Below are 21,495 nucleotides of genomic sequence, written 5' to 3'. Positions count from 1 at the left end.
AGGATTTTGCTCAACAATGCCACTTACATTTGCATCTCACCTGTTCCTTTTCATTTTGCAGCACCTGACACAACCTTACATGAAATAAATTAGTTTATTTATTGGGAATCAAGACAAACATATGCAAGGAAAGTGTAAAAGCTAATTTCTGTAGCAAATCTTAGGGTTTTAGACCTTTATAAAGATACTAAAAATGAAGAAACTACTAATGCTGCTAGTTATAACATTAGAAATAGAACCAATTAGACAATTTTTCTATAACCCAGGCATAGGCAAACTTCAGCCCTCCAGGTGTTTTGGACTTCAACTTCCACAATTCCTAACAGCCAGTAGGCTGTTAGGAATTGTGGGAATTGTAGTCCAAAACACCTTGCAGGACAAAGTTTGCCCATGCCTGTTATAACCCAAATTATATTCACTGACTCTTGGGATTCTTCTTCTGCCACTTCCATTTTCTGATAATGAGTGCTTTCTGCTGCTACTTGGTGTTAAAAGACCTAATTTTAAAATACATAATAACGTTCTTTGTTTGACTTTGGTATTGATTCTACCCCTTCAGCTTGATATAAATTAAAGAAATAATAGAATAGCCCTCTTTTATCTGCTTCTCAAAAACTGGCTAAAAACTAATTGATGGTTTCTTAGGATGCATCTGCATTGTAAGATCAATCTATGTAAGCATGTCCATATACAAAATGCTTACACTGAATTTTCATGTGGTATCAACTGAAGAATTTAGTGGGGTGCAAAACTAAAAGATGCCACAGAGTTTTGCCTTACATTTCCAGCATTGCTAATGCAGACATAGCAATTATTCTAGATGTAGGGATTGAGAATAGATCGTAAGACTGTGTGCACCTGCTCTGCTTCTCCATCATAAATTGTCATTGAATCTAAAAGCAATATAGGCCCATTCTACACTGCCATATAAACTGCTATATAAAATCCAGATTATCAGCTTTGAACTGGATTATATGGCAGTGTAGACTCATATAATCAAAGCAAATAATGTGGGATTTCCTGCCTTGATATTCTAGGTTATATGGCTGTGTGGAAGGGCCCTTGGTTATACTGTACAATTATGTAGTGTGAAAGGTTCCCCTTTAACGATAAAACATTGGATGAAATGTCCAACCTGGTTAAGGACTATCTCAACCAATGGTTTGATAGACTTGATAGTTTACTCAGGTCTGTTGCTGAACATGCTCACTGACTTCTGAATAGCCCCAAAGACCTCAAAACATTTCATCCAATGTGTATATATTTATTCTTACAACATACCTGTGAAACAAGGAACTACTGTAGGATTATCTTCCTTGTGCAGATGAAAACACTGACACCCATGCTTTCTAATAAACAAAGAGTCCATCACTCCTACAAATTAAACTCGGCTCCCGTGATCACTTTTGCCCCACTCAAGGCATTGTATTTGAACAGTCATAATCAGCCTAAGTAAGACTTGGCCTCCCCTCAGTTTATATCTTGACTCTTGGAACAGCAAGGTGCAAAGGACAATTCTCATTTCCACAATTACACAATTGTGGACCCTATTGAAAAAACATTTGCAGTCACACACAGACTTCTACTTGCATTTGGGTTGTCACGGGTAGTGCTTGCATTCAGACCTGCAGCTCAACAGAACAAGATGATGGGGCCCATACATACTAAGGGGTCTTCCACACTACCAGATAACAGCACTAATGGTCATCTAGCATGACCATTTAATGGAGTTCAAAGCTAGCTTCAAACTACTGCAGCCAAGCAACACACTCTTCCGCTAAGGTATGAAAAAATACCTTAATGCACATCGGTGCTCTGTATTTTGTGTAAACACCATCCTAGTTCCAAACTAGTTCCAGGATTTCCTGGGTCATCACCTGCACAGCAAAACTATTTTCTTCAATACTGGTTTGAATCTGCATTAAATGGTAAATGCAGATATGGCCTATGAATCCAATTTGACTGCCATTGCCAACACCCAATGGAACCCCAGATTTGCAGTTAAAAGAGGGGTCTTTAGTATTCTCAGCCAGAGAATTCTAGTCTCATATACTACAAATCCTAGGATTCCATAGGATGTTGTCATGGCAATTAAAACAGAACCACTGCACCTTGAAAGGGCTCTTAGATTGTGGGGACAGGATTGTGTTTGCAAACTGAAGAAAGATTTCAGAGTCTGCCAACATATGTTCATCTTATCCTCAGGAACACCCAACGAGTCAGTGCTTCATTCCATCATTGCTCGGAACTGTTGTGTGTACTTTGACAGCCCATCAGCTTGATCCTGAAGTTCTCTCATAGCTTCAGGACTTGGGTATTGCATTGCAGCGTTTTTCGTAGCGACCGCCAAGCTCTTCAGCAAAGCACAAAATTGGCTGCTACCACACAGGATCTCATTTCGATTGGTCTTCTCAATGGCTTCCTGACACAAGGTATCCACCAACTTCTGTCCCACCATTATTATCAGTTTGCTCTTGGCTATGAAGACTTCAGGGGCCTGATCTTTGTTAAGACTTTGGTGGAAAACACTAATGGCCTTCTGGACAGCACCAAAATATAGTCTGCAGATATTGGACAACTCCATCTTTGTGGCTGGGCCCTGCTTGCTGTCTTGTGTTGTAGGTGGTGAACCCTAGAGAATGAGAAACAAAAACAGGAACCACATTGAGTGCCGTTCTTTCTCAAACGTTTCTTCTCAGAAGGCAAGTTATGTAATCATAACATGACATCACAACTGAAATACTTCAGCTAGGAAAAGTGGTAGATGACTCAAATCTGATTGTGCTGTTTGTCCACTTAGCCCACTGTGATTTGCTCTTACTTGTTAAAATTTATTTATTTACCACAATTTTATCTTTCCTTTTTCAGCCCAAAGGTGACTCAAGGCAGCGTACAAACTGGCAACAATTAATGTTGTTGAACACACATAAATACATCCTTTAAAACAGGTTAAATCACATAATAAAATTCATATAAAAACAATTAAAAACTATAAACACTTCAAAGTCTCTGGCAGAAGTCAACACTTGATCTTATCTCACCAAGAGTTGAACTTCAGCATATCTGCTTTGAAAACATACATTTTATCACTGAGGGCGTATCTACACTGTAGAATTAAGGCTGTCCATCACCACTTTAACTGTCGTGGAGCAATGCTATGACATTATGGAAGTTGTAGTTTTATAAAATCTTTAGCCTTCTCTGCCAAAGTTCCTCACCAAACTACAACAGCGACAGCAGGTGAAGTGGTGTCAAACTATATTAAATCTACAGAGTAGACCTTGCATGGGTAACCTTTGGCCCTCCAGGTGTTTTGGACTTCAACTCCCATGTGGGAATTCAAGTCCAAAACACCTGGAGGGCCAAAGTTTGGCAAACCTGGTGTAGATGCACTCCGAGCCTCTTCCCAATAGTGACAAAGTAGTAGGCTGAAATACTGATGCAAATGTTGAGTCAACTCTTATGAATCTTGACATAATCAAAGTTTCACAATGTAGACCAAGATAGGAAACGTTCGAGATAGGAAACATTTGCCTCACTGCCTATCTCCACCTGCAGGATTTTTTTTCTAAAATGGCAAAATAGCTCCTCACAAGCCTAGAAAAGGGGAAGGCCCCTATATGTAATCCTTGTGGGGCAATATTTACTAAGAAAAGCACTTAACTGAGAACAGGAAGTTACCAGGTAAGCACAATTTGACATTTTTGTGGATCTCCCAGCTATACATTTTTGCAAAAGAGTTCTCTCAAGGCCTTCTTCTGACATGGTAAAGCGAAATAGCTTACAAAGCTGGAAAACAATCAGATTAAAGCCAGGTCTACAAATATTTAAAAATTGGAAAGTAGAAAGAATATCCCTGGACACAACTTCTTTGATCAAGAGCATAGAGAGAATAAGAGATTTTGTAGGTGATATAATGGGGAAACAAAGTGGTTACAGGATTTCTTTGGCTAAACCACTCCAGGTAAGAGGTTTAGCCAAAGAAATCCTATAACCATTTTGAAATTAAATCAAGTCCTTTTATAGTTTATATATGATGTCATTCTAAGGGACATCATTCAAAGAAATAAATTTTTATTAATTAAGTTTACTAGCTCATCCACTGAATAACTGTAAGATCTGCACATGGAAAAACTATTTGCAGAGGAGCATGCATATATATGTCAGTTACTGTTCTTCAGTTTTTTAGAAATGAGAGACTTCCGACCTCCTTATTGAGTCAATGTCATCCTCCTCATTTCCTACTGCATTCTGTGTTGCTGAGCATTGTCATTATTTCCAATGAGTCATGTTATTTCATGATACATCTCAAAGTATAATAGCCCCAATTTTGTAATTTTGACGTGTAATGAGAGTTCAAGATACATTTGTTCTCAAAGCCATTTATGGCTCCTTTTAGCAATCCATGGTGACAATAGAACTCTGGCACCTCATTTCAAATGAGTAGGTTCTCTTCCTATCAGCTTTCTTCTCTGTTTCACTTTAGAACTATACACAGAAACTGGAAATACCATGAGATTGATGATTCCGACATTAATATTCCATTATATAGCTTTATACTTAAGGATCTTATCTAGTTCTTTCATATCTGCCTAATCTGCCTTTGTACTTGGAACATAAATTTGGGTTGTGGTTATACTGAAAGGTTTTCCATTAAATTTTATTGCTCTTATTAATGCCAAGTCTTCCCAGATTTCACACTCCATCCTATGACTGCTTTTGCTCCACTTTGTCTCACTGTTAAAGCTGCCACGCGTCTTCTTAGACTGTCATTTCCAGAGTAAAACATTATATAATTATCTGATTGAAAATGTCTCATTTCTGTCCACTTTAGCTCAATCACACCAAGTATGGCAATCTTTATATATTTTATTTCTTGTTTGAAGACCTGATAATGAGATGGTGCAGAATGAAGCATGGGTCAGATATTGACTTTAAAAAAGGCATTTTCCCTTTTCTTGCACAATGCCTTTTGTTAACATGATATCTGCCAACTTCTTCACTTCCATATATCCCTAGTCAGATGCTGTATAGTTTTAGAAATACAATTTGTGAACAGTTGTAGGGGCTCCTTTTCACTGTTCTCTTTTTTTAATTAAAATCAGTCTCACAGATGTACTAATGGGAATAAAACAACAGATAATTCAGTCATCATTGTAGAGCACTGCTATACTAAATAATATTACCTTTATTTTTAATTTGACATTCTTTTCCTCTGTCTTACAAGGTGAAGGAAACGGCTGTGCTTGTTCCAATCCTACTGGTTTCTTCAAAGGAGAAAAAAAAAACCATGTCAGTTTCATACTGAACATAAATGTTGACCATAATCAGGGGCGGCTCAACCCATTACGCAAAGTAAGCATTTACAATATAGTTGATTTTGCCCAGGGGCACTCTTGAAGCGCTCTTGGGGGAAAATAGACCTTGACATATGCGAGTTGTAGTTACTGGGATGTATAGTTCACCTACAATCAAAGAGCATTCTGAACTCCACCAGTGATGGAATTGAACCAAATATGGCACACAGAACTCCCACAACGAACAGAAAATATATACCAGTGATTGGTGGGGGGGGGGGGGGGGGGGCAAAATACTGTTTGCTTACCGTTGAAAACTACCTAGAGCCGCCTCTGACCATAATCCATAAATACAGAAAGAGCATTTACCAATCTTGTTTTTTAATATTCCAGAACAGAATTGCCATAGAACTTTTTTGTATCATGATAAGAACAAAGTACAATATCCCACTACAGTTCAGTAATTGGGTATATGCTTTGCATGGCAATGGTCCCAAGCTCAACCCTTCAAGTGTAACTAAGCAAAAATCCTGTCTGAAAGCCTTTGCCAGTCAACGTTGGCAATATTGTCCTATATAGGCTGATGATCTGTTTTGGTACAAGTCCTGTTCCTACAGTAAAAATTGGGCATGGATGCTTTGCAAATATACTTTAATAGACCTTTTTGTACTTGCTGCTTTGCTAAAGAATATATTTCCCTTCTTTTGAGTCTATTTGCTCCCAATTATGTCTTTCTGATCACTGACTATGTCTTCCAAGGTCCTGCCTGAAGTGCGCCATCATCAGAAATGATCTATATTTAGCAAAAGGGCGACTTACTTTCCTTTAATAAAATTCAGTCTTTACACCAATAAAACTTATACATATTGAAAACATCTAAAAATACACTAAAACCAGGGAAATGGCTGGGAGTAGAATTCAAAACAAACCCAGCCATGATAGAGCAGATCCATTTCAATTGAAAAGCCTGGGAATCTTTATCTGGTACCAAAAATGACATCAGAGTAACTGCCTGGTGAGCCTTCAGAAAACTACAACTGGGCTAGCCATTCTGTCTTGAATGGAATGCAAATTCGGTGGAAGGGCTTCTGATGGGGACCCTATTGCTCATGCAGACATCCAAACCATTCCAAAGCCAGCTGAAGATCTGAGAATATCTTGGAAAAGATTTGCCTCTTCATAGGCTTTTCAAGGTAAAATTCTCCAGATGTGTAATTTACCGTTAGGGTTAGTTATTGTGGAATTTCTGTGTGTGCATGGTGGTGAATTACTGGTAAAGGAACTCAACCCATCCACATTGGCTTTTTAAGTCCCCATATCATGCACACTTATTGTGCACTGGTGAACAGCTGGAAGAAATAATGGAGCTTATAGCAATGCTGGCTAGTGGACTCTTGAAAAGTAACTTTCCCAAATTCTACAGGAGAGGTACCATCACGAACACAGGTTGAGGACTTCTAAATCCATTATATTTGGCATCAGAAATGATTTTTTTTCCTTTTGGGAATATCTACATTTGCATAGATGCATACTGTATAATAGGGGTTCCCCTGGTAGCACAGCAGGTTAAATGCTGAGCTGCTAAACTTGCTGACTGAAAGGTTGGTGGTTCAAATATGGGGAGCGGGGTGAGCTCCCGCTGTTAGTCCAGTTCCTGCCAACCTAGCTGTTTGAAAACATGCAAATATGAATAGGTGCCGCTCCGACGGGAAGGTAATGGCACTCCATGCAGTCATGCTGGCCATATGACCTTGGAGATGTCAATGGACAACACTGGCTCTTTGGCTTAGAAATGGAAATGAGCACCACCCCCCAGAGTTAATGTCAGGAGAAACCTTTACCTTTTATACTGTATAATGGGATATCGAGGAGATGAGACCCAAGTCTAAACAGGAAATTCATTTATGTGTAATATAGTACACTCATTTTATATAATTTTTGGAATAAATCAGAAAGCAGATATGTCACTATCTCATCTACCCAGGTGAACAATGTCAGATTTTTTAGGATCTCCAATTTTTGGACAAGAGATGCTCAGTTTTTACTGCTTTAGCCTCTACTATAATGTTTTTTAAAAAACAATTTGTTCCCATTTTCCTATTGAGCATTGTAATTTTATTTTTAACCAGGGAACATCAAGAGTAATATTTCTGAAAGCATGTCTCTGCTGAATCTGGGCCTCAACCACTTTTCTTTGAGAAAAGGTTACCCTCAATCTCAAACCATTTACCAGTACTTGTCCCTGCTGCAATACCAGTCTCACGTACCTGTATCCGGCTATAATCACAATCTTCAGTGTCATCAACCCTCAGCTTCTCTGAACATGGTTTATTTTCCTTTGGCTTATCAAAAATACTTTTTTGAACAGACTCATCTTCTACTCGACATTCCAATGTGTGTTTTAATAGTTTTTGCTTTCCACCAGTTCTTTCATCTTTCCCATCTTTGTCTTTACAGTTCTTTCTGAAAAGTAGTTTCCCATTAGCTATGATGATGGAGACAAATCTTTTGATGTCATCTGGAATGGTGCGAGCCACCATAACAAAACGATCCAGGTCATCTGGGTTACTCTGAGGTTTCTTAATTACTAGAAGGTCGAGTGACCATTTGCAATCATTCAGTGCATCCCTAGTTTCCACCAGTATCTGAAAAGAGCCTGTGAGGTTATTCAGCTGCTCTTTAATCCTTGCCTGAAGTTTGCTATCACAGCCTGAAGCAGCATTTTCTTCGATGGTGCGAGCAAAGTTCAAGAATTCTCCCAAAGAGACCTTAATGTGATCAATTGCTCTGTGGATTTCCTCAATGTTTCCCTCTAGATGTTCTTGGTATCTCCACTTGCTGCTCACAAAGATCATTAGGCTTGCCACTGAGCTTGATACACTGTGCTGTAGTTTAGTTAGAGTCCCTATGGCCACCTCAAGCTCCATGGTACTTTTCTTAGTGGACTCTTCTGAAGATGATGACAGAGTTGATGATGATGCTGTAGATGAAAAGGACTCAGTAGAAGAGCTTGATAATGTCGATATGGTGCTGGTTCTACTGCCTATACTTGAGACAGACAATCTGTCTTGATCTAATCTGCCATCTGTGGACAACAGCAGAGGGAAATTGTGTACATTATCTTCAGATCTGTCACCATGTGCATTTTCTTTCTTTTGTGTCAAAGCAACAGGCATTCCTTTTGGAATATCATAGACAGTCTGTTGGTGGTTCTCCTTTTCGGTCTTGGAGGAAAGAGCATCTGAAGGAAGGCCATTCTGATGTTGCACTAAAGCATCATGTGTGGATGGTATGTCATAAAGAAGACTCATAGGAGAAGCTAATTTATTTCGTATGGGTGGAATATCGTATGCTTCTGTATTCACTAATTTGTCTTCATTGTAGACAGATGGGATTTTTTGCATTCCTGAATCAGGCCTAACTGGTGGTATATCATAAAGCACATGCCTATTTGGGGAATGATTCTGAGTAGCTTGTTTTGATTTTTCAGGTGACACAGGTATATCATAGACCCATTCGGATTTCCGAAGGTTTGGTAAGGTATTGTAGTGAGCCAAATGATTTCCTGTGACAAGATCCTTAGAAACTCCTGTGGGAATGACATATACCTGGAGAGAAGCAGAAAGAAAAATGCAAGTTATTATTATTATTATTGTAATATAATTTGTGTTTTTCTGTAATGTGTGTGTGCGGGTGTGTGTGTGTGTGTATATATATATATATAACCAAATGATATAATTTTTAAAATTCTAGATAAACATTGTAAGCTAGAATGCAGAGGGAAAGCAACTATAAAGAGTGAAACATCATGCACTTAGTAAACACACAAAAAGAGGAAGTTTGGTGAGTTTTCGAGGAACTTAAAGGTTGTGGAGTAGGAGAAAAAACTCTTTTAAAAATCACCTGCAAACTGAAATGAATAACTACATGAACATGAATATATATATATATATATATATATATATATATATATTCTGTTCAAATGAAAATTAGAAAGCAGGAGAGAGTCAGACAAGTAAAGAAAGCTATCAGTCCAATCACTTGCAGTCCAGTTTAATGTTTTTGTACTTAAAGCTAACCCACTGAGTCAATGGAACTTAATTCCAGTTAAACTTGCAACATCAGCTATCTCTTTAACCAGATGAAAGATGTCATGTAAAAACCACTAAGGAAGTACTGTAAACATATTATGTCGTGAATTTCACGAATGTATACTGGCATTAGTATCACACATGGTGTACTGTTCTGAGCATCAGACTCCAACTCGGGAAACCAAGGTTCTAATCCATACATGGAAGCCCACTGAAAGATCTTGGCCAAGCCATACACTCTTAGCCTTAGAGGAAGACAACATCAATCCCCCCACAAAAAATATTGTCAAGAAAATGCAGTGATAGGATAGCAATAGGCAAAAAATGACTTGAAGTCCACAATGAGATAAAAGATTTCATGTTTTGGGGGGAACACTTCTATGGGCCCTTCCAGATAGGCCCCATATTCCAGGATCTGATCCTAGGTCCTCTGTTTATCCCAGATTATCTGGCAGTGCAGACTCATATAATCTGGTTGAAAGCAGAAAACCTGGAATCAGATCCTGGGATATAGGGCCTGTCTGGAAGGGCCCTATCTTCACTTTTATGGGCCTTGTCCTGTCTTGCAGTTTAACTTTGCAGCATCAGCCCCAGTGAGAAACTTGTATTGGTCAGTCCGCACAAAACAAAAAAACAAACACCCCGCCCCCCCCACCAAAAAAACCACGAGCCTTAAACATCTTGCTTTGCGTCTTGCTATTTACTGCAGGAATCCTTAGCTCGCAGTGCTCATTGTTCAACTCTGGATTTAAGTTTAATGACCTAGCCCTGACAAATGATATTCTGCTGACTATGCCCAGAATATTTTGGTGTTTCAGAGGAATGTATTTACCTATATCACTTACATTGTCCAATGAAGATTCTTGCCAAGTGCGCCTTTGTGCCATTTCCGGGCTCAATGGGATGTCATAAAGTTGCTGTGCTTTCCCCAGGCAATATTCTGTGGAGGGAAATAGTCTGGAGCCCTTTCTGGAGGAAGGAGGAGTGGCGAGACCCTAATTAAACATTTAAAAAGAAATCAGCCTCTATATTTTGTCAGTGATGCAGTCAGGAATTATTTACACATTTCTTTTAATTGGTGCACATCAGAGCAGACACAACTCTCACTACCTAATGCTCAGATAACCCAGTTCAAAGCAGATACTGTGGGATTTTCTGCCTTGATATCCTGGGATATAGGGCTGCATGGAAGGGCCCTGAGCTCTCACCTTGCACCACTCTATTCAGAGAAGAGATGGTTCCTTTTTTGATACGAGCAAAGGTGTCATATTTACCCTGAATGTGGATATATCAACCCAATTTTTACTAACATTTCTAGACTTACACATTTATATGTACTGCTATAACGGTGTGCTAAAAGAATATAGTCACTAGATGGCAGAATGGCTCAATAAATACAGTTCAGGAGGTTTTTTTCTGGATTCAAATATGAATTTAGCAAAGTAAGCTTGCTAAAGAGAGACAGTGCAGTGTGGTGGTTTGAAACCCAATTGTGATGTTGCTTTTCAGATCCCTGTTTGGCCACAGAAACACACTGAGTGGCCTAAGGCAAGTCACACTTTCAGCCTCAGAAGAAGGCAAAGGCAAACTCCATCACAATAAATCTTGCCACAAAAACCCAATGACATAGTTTCCATTTGTTACAAGCCATCTCCACTTGGGAAACTAACGGGTGTGAATTCTCCAGTCTTAACAGTGTATGCAGCCCTGGGCAAGAGGAAATGTCTGTGTGGAAATCTCCACTTCAGCTAGTAAAACTACAATATGCAGGGCATTATTAATTTGTTGCTTCAGTTTCAAAGACTCTGCTGGGGTGTGGATGGAGTTGGGTAGGGTGTCTATGCTTCAGTGGTGTAGTCTTAGCAGATGATGTTATCAAATACTGGAAAGTGGGGTGCCCAATTTTTTCCCCAAAGTGGATTTCATGAGTGGCATAAATTCATTGCTATTGGTGGAGACGTTTTTTGAATTCTTGACAAAGCATTACTTTACACATGTATATAATTGATTAAGTCTTGTTTTTTAAAAAAACTAAGCATGATCTGGTAGGCATTACTTTCAGTATGGCCTTCATATTTAATCCCTAGTAAACATAGTTTACTGTTTGGAGGTGTGTCCATTCATAAATAAATCTTTCAGTTTAGCTACTTTTGGCTGTTGGAAAAACAAATACAGCATATAAAGTAAACATGTCTACTTGTTGAGTTTAGTTGAATAATTATGTGTCAGATATGCTATTTTATTGCAAGAAAAGCCCCCAGAAAACTCATATTGCTATCTATGAATGCGTCTACACTGTAGAATTAATGCAATTTTACCCTATGTTAATTGCCATGGCTCACAACTATGGAATGCTGGGAATTGTAGTTTAGTGAGGCACCACAAACTTTGGCAAAAAAAGGCTAAAGATTTTGTAAAACTACAATTCTAAGGAATCCATGGCAGTTAAAGTGGGGTTAAAATGCATGGATTCCATAGTCTATGCACCCTGTGATGGGTTATACCAGGCATGGGTCAACTTGGGCCCTTCAGGTATTTTGGACTTCAACTCCCACAATTCCTAATGGCTGGTAGGCCATTAGGAATTGTGGGAATTGAAGTCCAAAACACCTGGAGGGCCCAAGTTGGCCCATGCCTAGGTTATTATACCCATAGTATAATGCACAGTATTTAACACATTATATTTTGACATTAGCCCTTGAGTGCCAGGAAAACTGTAAAATGAAACTTAATTGCAGTTTTTGTACCTTTTTAATTTATAGTATCCCCTTTGAACACTTTTATCAGCAATTTATTTTATATGGGGGGAAGGCAGGTGTCTTGATCATGGATCCACAAAGGGGTCAACTGAGAGTGGATGGTAATGATTTCTAGAATGTTGCTGTTGTCGTCTGCTGGAGAGTTTTGTTAACACAGAGGGACTCACCTGAGCAAAGAGAGATGCACGATGCTGTGGTGATGGAACATCATATATATCACTTTTTCTCTCCAGTGCAGAAGCTGAAGCCCAGGTTGCTCTTGGGAGAGTAAAGAGGTGCTAAGGAAAAGAGATCAAAGAGAAATTGTGAACTCAAAATGAAGATATGCATTCTGTGAACATTTTTGTGTTCAGGAATTGAAAGAAACAGTTTTTCTTGGATTTCAGTTAATCTTTTGCTACTTGATTATAATGTTCGGTTTTTGTCTTGAAAGCAAGCAGATTTGTTCTTCGCACCATGATTGCACCCAAATAACAACAATCATGTTTGAAAATTACATGCAAATACCTTTCGGCCAGAGGGACCAGTGTGTACAGCTCTATGTGGGAACTGACTACAGACAGGGATGAAACAAGAATGTGAGTGGACATATGAATTATTGCTACAAATCAAGGATTTTTACACCACTGTCTGAGGAACACAGAAAGTCTATGTCTTCTGCATAAAAGCGGGTAGCTGCAAAAAAGACCTGTTTTACAATTTTTAGAAGGGGAGATTTTGATCCTATCTTATTTTGATCCTATCTCGTGGCATTTTTCTCCCACTCTGTGAGGCCACATGCAACTGCAGGCTCATCTCACTCTAATCCCTAACCCTTTTCTCTTTCTCACACAGAAGCGTTTCCAATAGGGGGTCAGGAGTTCAAGGAGGATGTTACACAACCGTAAAAACAAAATCAGAAGATTTAGAGGTTCATCATCAACTTCCTCTGAGGCTAAGAGAGCATGATGTTTCCATGGCCAAGTGGGGACTTGGTCTCTCAGTGTCCTGGTTTCCACAGTGGCTCTCCACAAATCTATCTAATACTAAAATCACCTAGCATATATTGTACTATCTTTTCCAAAAGAATTTAAGGGGGCCTTATTGAAAGGCTTACTGATATCAAGATATATTACAACCACACATTCCCTTGATCTATCAGAGTAAGAGATTATATTAGTTTGGCATGACTTGATTTTGAGAAACCATTGTAGCTCTTACACAACATTTTTAATCATCTTGTTCAGTGACCTCTGTTCTAGTACCTTTCCTGATACAAACATTGAGGATGGCAGGTCAGCTCAAATCCTTCTTTTTCCTCCTTCATAGGATGGAACAATGTTTGCCTAAGACCAGACTATTGTGATCTCACATATTTTCCAAAAATTCTAAAAGATCTGAGTTTATATCTTTGTACCCTTGGATGGTATTGGATATATGGGCTCATTTTGAGTAGGCAGACATTCCAAGCCATTGCTTTACCTTTGAAATTTTTGAGAAAGCAAGGCCAGATTGAGGGATTGAGGGATATAAAATTAATACAGTTTTTCGGGCTGTATGGCCATGTTCCAGAAGCATTATCTCCTGACGTTTTGCCTGTATCTATGGCAGGCATCCTCAGAGGTTGTGAGGTCTGCTAGAAACTAGGAAAATTGGGTTTATATATATCCGTAGAATGTCCAGGGTGGGAGAAAGAACTCTTGTCTGTTGAAGGTAGGTGTGAATGTTTTCAAGCCACACCTGGAAATCTGCTAGGCCATTAAATGCTAATCAAGGTGACCAATTGAAACATTCACACCTACCCCTAACAGACAAGAGTTCTTTATCCCACCCTGGATATTTCACAGATATATAAACCCCATTTTCCTAGTTTCCAACAGACCACACAACCTCTGAGGATGCAGGCGAAACTTCATGAGAGAATGCTTCTGGACCATGACCATACAGCCCAAAAAACTTACAGCAACCCAGTGATTCCAGCCATGAAAGCCTTCGACAACACATTAATACAGCCATGTTCTGAATTAAATTCCTAAACAGAGACCAACTTTCCTCAGCTGCCAAAGGAGCAGCTGATCATCACAAAGCCAGCTGTCTCTATAAGATTTGGGTTTACCCTCCTTCTATTCCTGTGCTCAGCTGGGCTGTTCATCCCCCACATTCTTTAAGTATGTGTGTATGTATAAATGTTGTGATGAATTGCTATGACACAGTTGTTCTATATAGCAACAACTGTGATGTGTGACCTCAGCAAACTTTAAATTCATGAGCATTATCATGTAGCAGTTTCAAATAACCCACAATTGATGAGAACTTTAGAAAAGTTCTTTGTTAAGACTATAACTCCCAACATCCCTGAACACTGGTTATACTAAGGTTTTTTGTCAGTTGTAGTCCAAAACAAGAACATGTTCAAGCTCTCATTTCCAGTTACTGTATCAGCATACTATTTGCAAGTTCCTTCTGGATGTAGATGTTCAGTTTCAACCATCAGCATTAGATAGTTAGAGTTGTATCGCTAATTTTGTCTAAGTCATTAACATATGTTATTCAACCCTACTGAGACCACATCTATATGGGGCAGATTACTCTGATGTAGCTCTGCACATACTTGCTGAATTCACAGCCAGTGTCCAAATGGTCCAGCTTTTCTCTATGCTAGCCTATCCCCACGTCACTGGTGTTGCTCCTTGCTCCTTCCAAGCATCTGGCTGTCACTGGTCACATTTGCTGACATAGAGTGACCATTTCCTTCTTGCTGATCATATATGTGCCCCATTCTGACACTAGCAGATGTGACAATGATGGCCAAGCCCTTGCAAAGAGCTCTGTGGCCAGCAAGGAGCGACAGCAGCGACATGAGGATGAACCATCATTTCCCCTTCACTGATCAGCTCAGGGAAAAGGTGATGATGGCAAGGCTCATCTGGATCGTGAATCAAGCTAAAATTGTCCCAATCCAGTTGTGAAGATAGCAGCAAAACCTCAGTGTACTCCAAAATGTCCTGCTAACTCCAGAGTATCCCCAACTGTGGCTAAAGCAGAGCAAAGTCAGACTAAGGGAAGAAAACTCATGATACTCACAGGAAGTAACTTAGGAGGAAGTACTTTGGTCACATAATGAGACTACAGGAAAGCTTGGAGAAGATAATGATGATGGGGAAAATGGAAGGGGGAAGGAATTGAGGCTGGATGTTACCCTTGAAGTGACTGGTTTGACCTTGAAGGAGCTGGGGGTGGCAATGGCTGTCAGGGAGCTCTGGCATGGGCTGGTCCATGAGGTCACAAAGAGTCGGAAGCGACTGAACGATTAAAACAACTCCTCACTGGAGATCCCCATGCATTATGTAGACGGCCAGCACTAGACTCATGTTGAAGTCCTGGGTTTTTTTGTTCATACAGATAAGCCATCAAGCAAACTATTGCTACATGTTGGCATACTAAATTCCATCAATGAACTATGGGGACGAGAGACAGGGTCTTCTTAGTGGTGGCTCCCGGCTATGGAACACACTCCACAGTGAAATCAGGGTGACTCCCTCTCTCCTCTCCTTTAGAAAAAAACCCTTAAATCTTGGCTTTGAGACCAAGCATTCGGGCAGCTGACTGAGCAGCAACTGCAATGACTCATGAGAATTGTCAATGAATAGATCTTGGACTGGAACTCTGGACTGTGATTTGGATTTGCGGACTTAGGATTGGCTGTGTTTTAATATTTTAATGGACAGTATTTTAATGTATTTTATAATCTTGTTATCTTATTTAATGCTAATTGTTTGTATTGTGATTCTTTGTTTGTTGACATCTAATGATTGTCAGTTGTAAGCCACCCTGAGTCCCCCCTCGGGGGTTGAGAAGGACAGGATACAAATGCTCGAAATAGATAAATAAATAACGAACTAGAGGAGTTAAATTTACCACCATTCATTTTCACTGTCAGAAAGATGAATTATTGGCATTATAGCAGAAAATTCATTTCAAATTCAAGCATTTTTTTTACTCACTCGCTGTTTTCAAACTATCAAGGTTTTTAAAATAAACTTTCCAAATTGTCCTTTTTCTACTTTTTTATAAAACGATCAAGATACTTCTAACACTTTAGTCTTTTCCCAGAGGAAAAATGTATTTTAGTTTTAGTATTTTACTGATCTTGATGAGAAGTGCAAGTGTCTTACAGTTTGCTACAGCAGTGAGAGAACATTTCAACACATTCCTGCTGAAATATATAAAGCTGGCAATACTTTATTTCTCAGCTTCATGATGGTTGCTATGGGCAATACAACAGACATGGAGCCACAGGACCTGAAAGTACAATAGGAGAATGGAAGGCTGAAAACAGAAGAAAGGTCTCTATTTTTTGTCTTAACATTTTGAGCTAGGCTGGCACTGTTCTTGGATTTGTCTCCACTAACAAATCACACAATATAAGACAATAAAAGCAGCTCTTTTACATTGTAATGTGATTTTTTTTAAAACTAGCCTCTTGCTTAATAGTTTCTGGGGGGCGGGGCAGGGAGGATGATATTTAGTTATATGTGTCTATCTGAATCAAGGGAGCCCAGGGAATGATGATCGACTGGTAGGTGGAAAGTGTCACCATTTTTTTCAGTGTGACTTTCTGGGTTGTAATATTTAATATATTGGATTCCATGGATTCCGGCCATGAAAGCCTTCGACAATATATTTAATATATTGTCGAACAAGGACATCTAATCACCTCTCAACAAAAGTTTGCTCCAGGCACTGTCAGGCCATTATATGCTAATCAAGGTGGTCAGTTGAAAGATTCACACCTAGCTCGAGCAAACAAGAGTCCTTTGTCCCACCCTGGTCATTCCACAGATATATAAACCATTTTCCCTAGTTACAACAGACCTCACTACCTCTGAGGATGCTTGCCATAGATGCAGGCGAAACGTCAGGAGAGAATGCCTCTAAATCATGGCCATATAGCCCGAAAAAACCTACAACAACCTACTATTTAATATTCGTTGATCCCATTTATATTTAAATAAAAATAATCCTGAGGCCACGACTCACATCCCAACCAAGCCCGGTATGGGATCAACAATGAAGGGGTAGACTGGTATTTTCACCACAAAAAGAAAAATATGTGTCTTCATGCTCAGGGCTGCTGCCGCCTTTCCTACCATGGACCTCTCTGACAGAGTCCCAATGGCAAAGCTGTTTGTTGTGATGTCAAGCAAGGCATGCAACCATGCGAACAAGAGTGAGAGGAATTTTTCTCAGGCTCTGGAAAGGTCTCTTTCTCTTTCTTTCTTCCTAACCACAGAGCCATATGATGCTTTTCCTTCCATGATAACACTTCCCCCTTAGGAGGAAATCTTCCTGTTTAACAGAGTTGACAGGAAGGAGAAGCCCCATTTCAATGATGTAATTCACTAAAGTATATTTCTAACTTTGCTGTTCACTGGGGAATCTAGTGAGATATGCAAAACTGAAAGAAAATGTGTCAATTTGCTAGTTACTTCCCAAGCTTGGATTTGAATAGTTGTGTAATATACTTGAGAGCCTGGATGTTGAGTGCAGGACTAGGATAGGGCTTCTTAAACATTTTTCACTTGTATTAGGTCTGCTATTATAAAAATTTGGGACAAATATAAAAAATATTTTTATTCAAAAACTCCACTATGGCTCTCGCCATTAGAAACTAAACAAATAAGACTATTAGGTTGGACAAAATGGCCAACCTACAGGGAAATATTAATTAAAAATAATGATACTTTCAACTTAAAATCACAAGAAGAACTAACTCAGGAATATAAACATCTGTCTTGATTCCAGTATCTCCTGATAAGAGATACAAACAGGATAAAATTATCAGATTCAATGAGAAAGAGGAATTCTGGGACCAACTGATAAAAACAGAAAAGAAAATGTAACAAAAACATATAATAAGATTCTAGAATGGGCAACAGAGACAGAGGGTGTTAAAAGCTGCATGATACATTCGACTAAAAATATTATTATCTTTATATTGGAAGGACCTTTAGATAGAAACAACTTTGAAGTAGAAGACCATCCTCTATAAAAGAGGACAGGTGACCATCCTACACAAGCAGTAGGTAGTCCACTAGAAATGTCTAGTAATTTTCCAGAGGAGTGAAGTTGCCAGGTCCCATGCATGTTTGGAGACTTATGTGCATGGAAACAGGTGTGTGTGTACAATGTATACATGCATGAGTTGAAATGAGATGATAGATAGATAGATAGATAGATAGATAGATAGATGATAGATAGATGGAGAACACTTTTGGAAAGGGAGGGAAGATTAAATAAAAGCATCCATAATTTGTGGCTCTTCATTGCTGCCTATTTGTTGCTCACTATTCCTTTTCCTGGGGAGGAGAGTTTTCATACATCTTTACCTGATTCGATGAACTCTGAGTCTTTTCACTGAGAACTTGAGCTGCCAAAGCTGGCACTTGGTATAATTCCTGTGTCACAGGATGAGAAGAAGACAAAGAAGGAGGAGGAGATGGAGTAATCCAACCATCCATGTGTTCATAGACCGATAATGATGTGGAAGACCTGTGGGCTGAAGGAACCTGATAGATTGTCTGTGGGCTGACTGGTAGTCCTTCAGCATCATGTTGGGTGGAGGGAACCACTGAAGGTGTGAGAAGCTGGAGGCGGTTTGCTGGGGCCAGGCCTTGCTTTCCATGGAGGGAGCATTTCCACCACCCCTCACTTCCAAGAAGATTCTGTTCAAGAACCATCAGGATGTCTCCTCTGCGGAAGGCGAGCTCATCCAGGCACTCAGCTTTGTTGTCATATAATGCTTTGGCTAAGGTATTCTGGAACAGAAGAGACTAAATGTCAGGTGCTACCCAGAGTTTCTTTTGCAATTACACAATTCATATTTAAGTTCCATGTATCATTTAATGTCCACCAGAGTTCAGATTCAAACCTTTGACCTCAACTCGAGAATCTGCTTAGATCCCAGTACCCACATTAAGGGGGGGGGGGGGGGGAGTCATCAAACTCATATGGATTTTCTGAGCCATAATAAATGCCTTGCTTCACCTGCAGTCAGAACTCATTTTCTAACTTACCACAAAGTCATTTTTCTTCTTTTCATTTTACTATTTTTCTTTTTTGCTGGACTATCTCCTCCTCTACCCAGAACTAGTTCATCTTGGATCATCTTTACTAGCAAATGAACTCTATGAATCCTTGGCCTTTCTTTTGCTTTGTCTTTTCCTTTCTGTCCTTTTCCCTGAATGCATTTTGTTTTTTGCTGGTATTTCTCCCCCTAAAGGCACCCAAATAACTAGGATTTGGTTAAAGTAATAATTGCAACTGTAGTGCCAAGTATATACATGTTTTCTGTATTTGTAAATAATACATTTATTTTACAAAATATACCAGATAACGTAAAGTATGTTTCTTTTTCAGCACAGTGATTCATTTAATAAAACAATAATTAATGCCTTGGTTCTGGAGAAAAGGTAATGCTGAAATTCCAAATTCAGTTAATCACTTTCATTAAAAATAATCAGTGTGATTGAGGTACCCCTTTTCATTAACAAATTATATCTTAGTTCATAATTTAATCAATTTTCATTAGTAAGCCCCTACAGCTGCTAAGTCTGCTTCAATGCAATTATAGACTGATTGCACATGAAAGATATATGAATTTGAAATAAGAACTTTACCCTCATTCTGTTCTCCCCACCCCCACCCGCTCCCACGTTGCTCACATATTTATTTATTTATTTATTTAATATCCCATTTTTCTCTTAGTATGGGATCCATGTAACATACACACATTAAAACACGATGTAGCCCCATAGGTAAAGGTTCCCCCTTGACATTAGGTCTAGTCGTGTTGAACTCTGGGGGGTGGTGCTTATCTCCATTTCTAAGCCAAAGAGCCGGCTTTGTCCATAGACATCTCCAAGGTCATGTGGCTGGCATGACTGCATGGAGTGTCGTTACCTTCCTGCCAGAATGCTACGTATTCATCTATTCACATTTGCATGTTTTCGAACTCCTAGGTTGGCAGAAGCTGGGGCTAACAGCAGGAGTTAACCCTGCTTCCCGGATTCGAACCATCGACCTTTCGGTCAGAAAGTTCAGCATGCGTAGGTGTGCAAATATTTTTATCTTCTATTCCACATTGCCCCACACAGGCAAAATGAAAAACATAGTTGCTAAATGCAAAATGTTCCTGTGCTTCTAAGGAAGAGAAGACAGGAAACAACTTTTAGCACCCTTCTTACCACAATCAAGGCTCCAGGCTTGTTATTTTTACCTGTTACTAGCAATGCAATTATCATGGCTGTATGCAGTGTGTGCGTATGAAGACTGAAGACCACTTTACATTTTTGCATATCCAAGGTCCCAAAATTGATGTCACCCTCTATTCCTCTGAATAGAAATTTCTGAGAAGCAACACCAAAAATTGTGTTGTCCACATCTCTTGACTGTAGGTTTCACTAAACACATCTGACTGGCAACAATGGGAAGCAAGAAATCCTGACCCTTCTTCTGATTCTCTTCTTGATGCTTCTCCTGCTCTTCCACCTTTTGTTGCTTTAGATTCTGCCCCTTTCCCTATACAGTGTGCCTGTGTATTATGTGAGGAATCTATCCCAAGATTATTTGTGAAATACGATTTTCACAAAAAAATCTGGAGCTCTTTTTCTGGGGAGAGATCTCATCCATCAGGTCTTTTCCCTAGTTGGCAGGATACCGAAAGATGAAAATACTGTACATAGCAAAATATTCCTCCCCTCATCTTCTGACCCATGGAAGGGAGAATAGCTCTAGGGCAGACTCACATTATGGGGCACAAGCCTCCCACACCGAGATCCTGAGAACAGCCCTCTCCCCAGGTGCCAAATAAGGCAGGAAGACCTGGCTGTCTCTCTCAGCCAAGAAAAGTGTTCATCTCCTTCATCTGCCAAGAGAAGTACAGCTGGGCTACCCACTGGATTTGACACCCGAGGAAGGGTCCAGTTTTGGGATCTCAGCAAAGGCAACCTGGCAGCCTACTGCCCTTTTCTTCTTCCATGGAAGGGGGCTTTGCATTTAGCTGAACCCACATAACATGAACTTGCATAATATGTTACTTTTGAACAGGACGTGCTCTTTGTGCCCTGCGGGAAGCTGGGGTGCCTCAGCTGAGAGGCCCTAAGGATTTTCCTATACAAAAGTCTTTAGAAGCTTGAAAAGTTTAACAAGGTTCTTTATTATTGCTTAGGTCTTCAACAAAACAATCAAACACTTCTCAGATCTTCAACAAATCAAACAAATACTTCAAGGCTTTGAATCAACTGGTGGCTTTCTTAATCTTGTCCACAAGGGACAGGCAACTGGCTTCGTGAACTGTTTCTTTTCTTT

At 39.5% G+C, this 21,495-nt stretch overlaps 1 protein-coding gene across 1 annotated transcript in view; it reads right to left on the bottom strand.

Annotated features, from left to right (window-relative positions):
* Positions 1-75: 75 nt before the first annotated feature.
* CASS4 (Cas scaffold protein family member 4) overlaps positions 76-21,495 on the bottom strand; it is a 32,911-nt gene continuing 11,491 nt past the window's right edge. The window contains exons 2-7 of the mRNA XM_060772071.2: positions 18,516-18,944; positions 12,315-12,425; positions 10,234-10,383; positions 7,565-8,905; positions 5,187-5,267; positions 76-2,632 (exon numbers count right to left, since the gene is read on the bottom strand). Of these exons, the coding sequence (XP_060628054.2) occupies positions 2,228-2,632; positions 5,187-5,267; positions 7,565-8,905; positions 10,234-10,383; positions 12,315-12,425; positions 18,516-18,944 (2,517 nt within the window). The 3' untranslated portion in view covers positions 76-2,227. The remainder of the gene's footprint in view (positions 2,633-5,186; positions 5,268-7,564; positions 8,906-10,233; positions 10,384-12,314; positions 12,426-18,515; positions 18,945-21,495) is intronic.

The sequence above is a fragment of the Anolis sagrei genome, chromosome 4 (assembly GCF_037176765.1).
Source record: "Anolis sagrei isolate rAnoSag1 chromosome 4, rAnoSag1.mat, whole genome shotgun sequence".
NCBI lineage: Eukaryota > Metazoa > Chordata > Lepidosauria > Squamata > Dactyloidae > Anolis > Anolis sagrei.
Note: the sequence above shows the minus strand (reverse complement) of the source record. Positions and strands in the feature narration are given on the sequence as shown.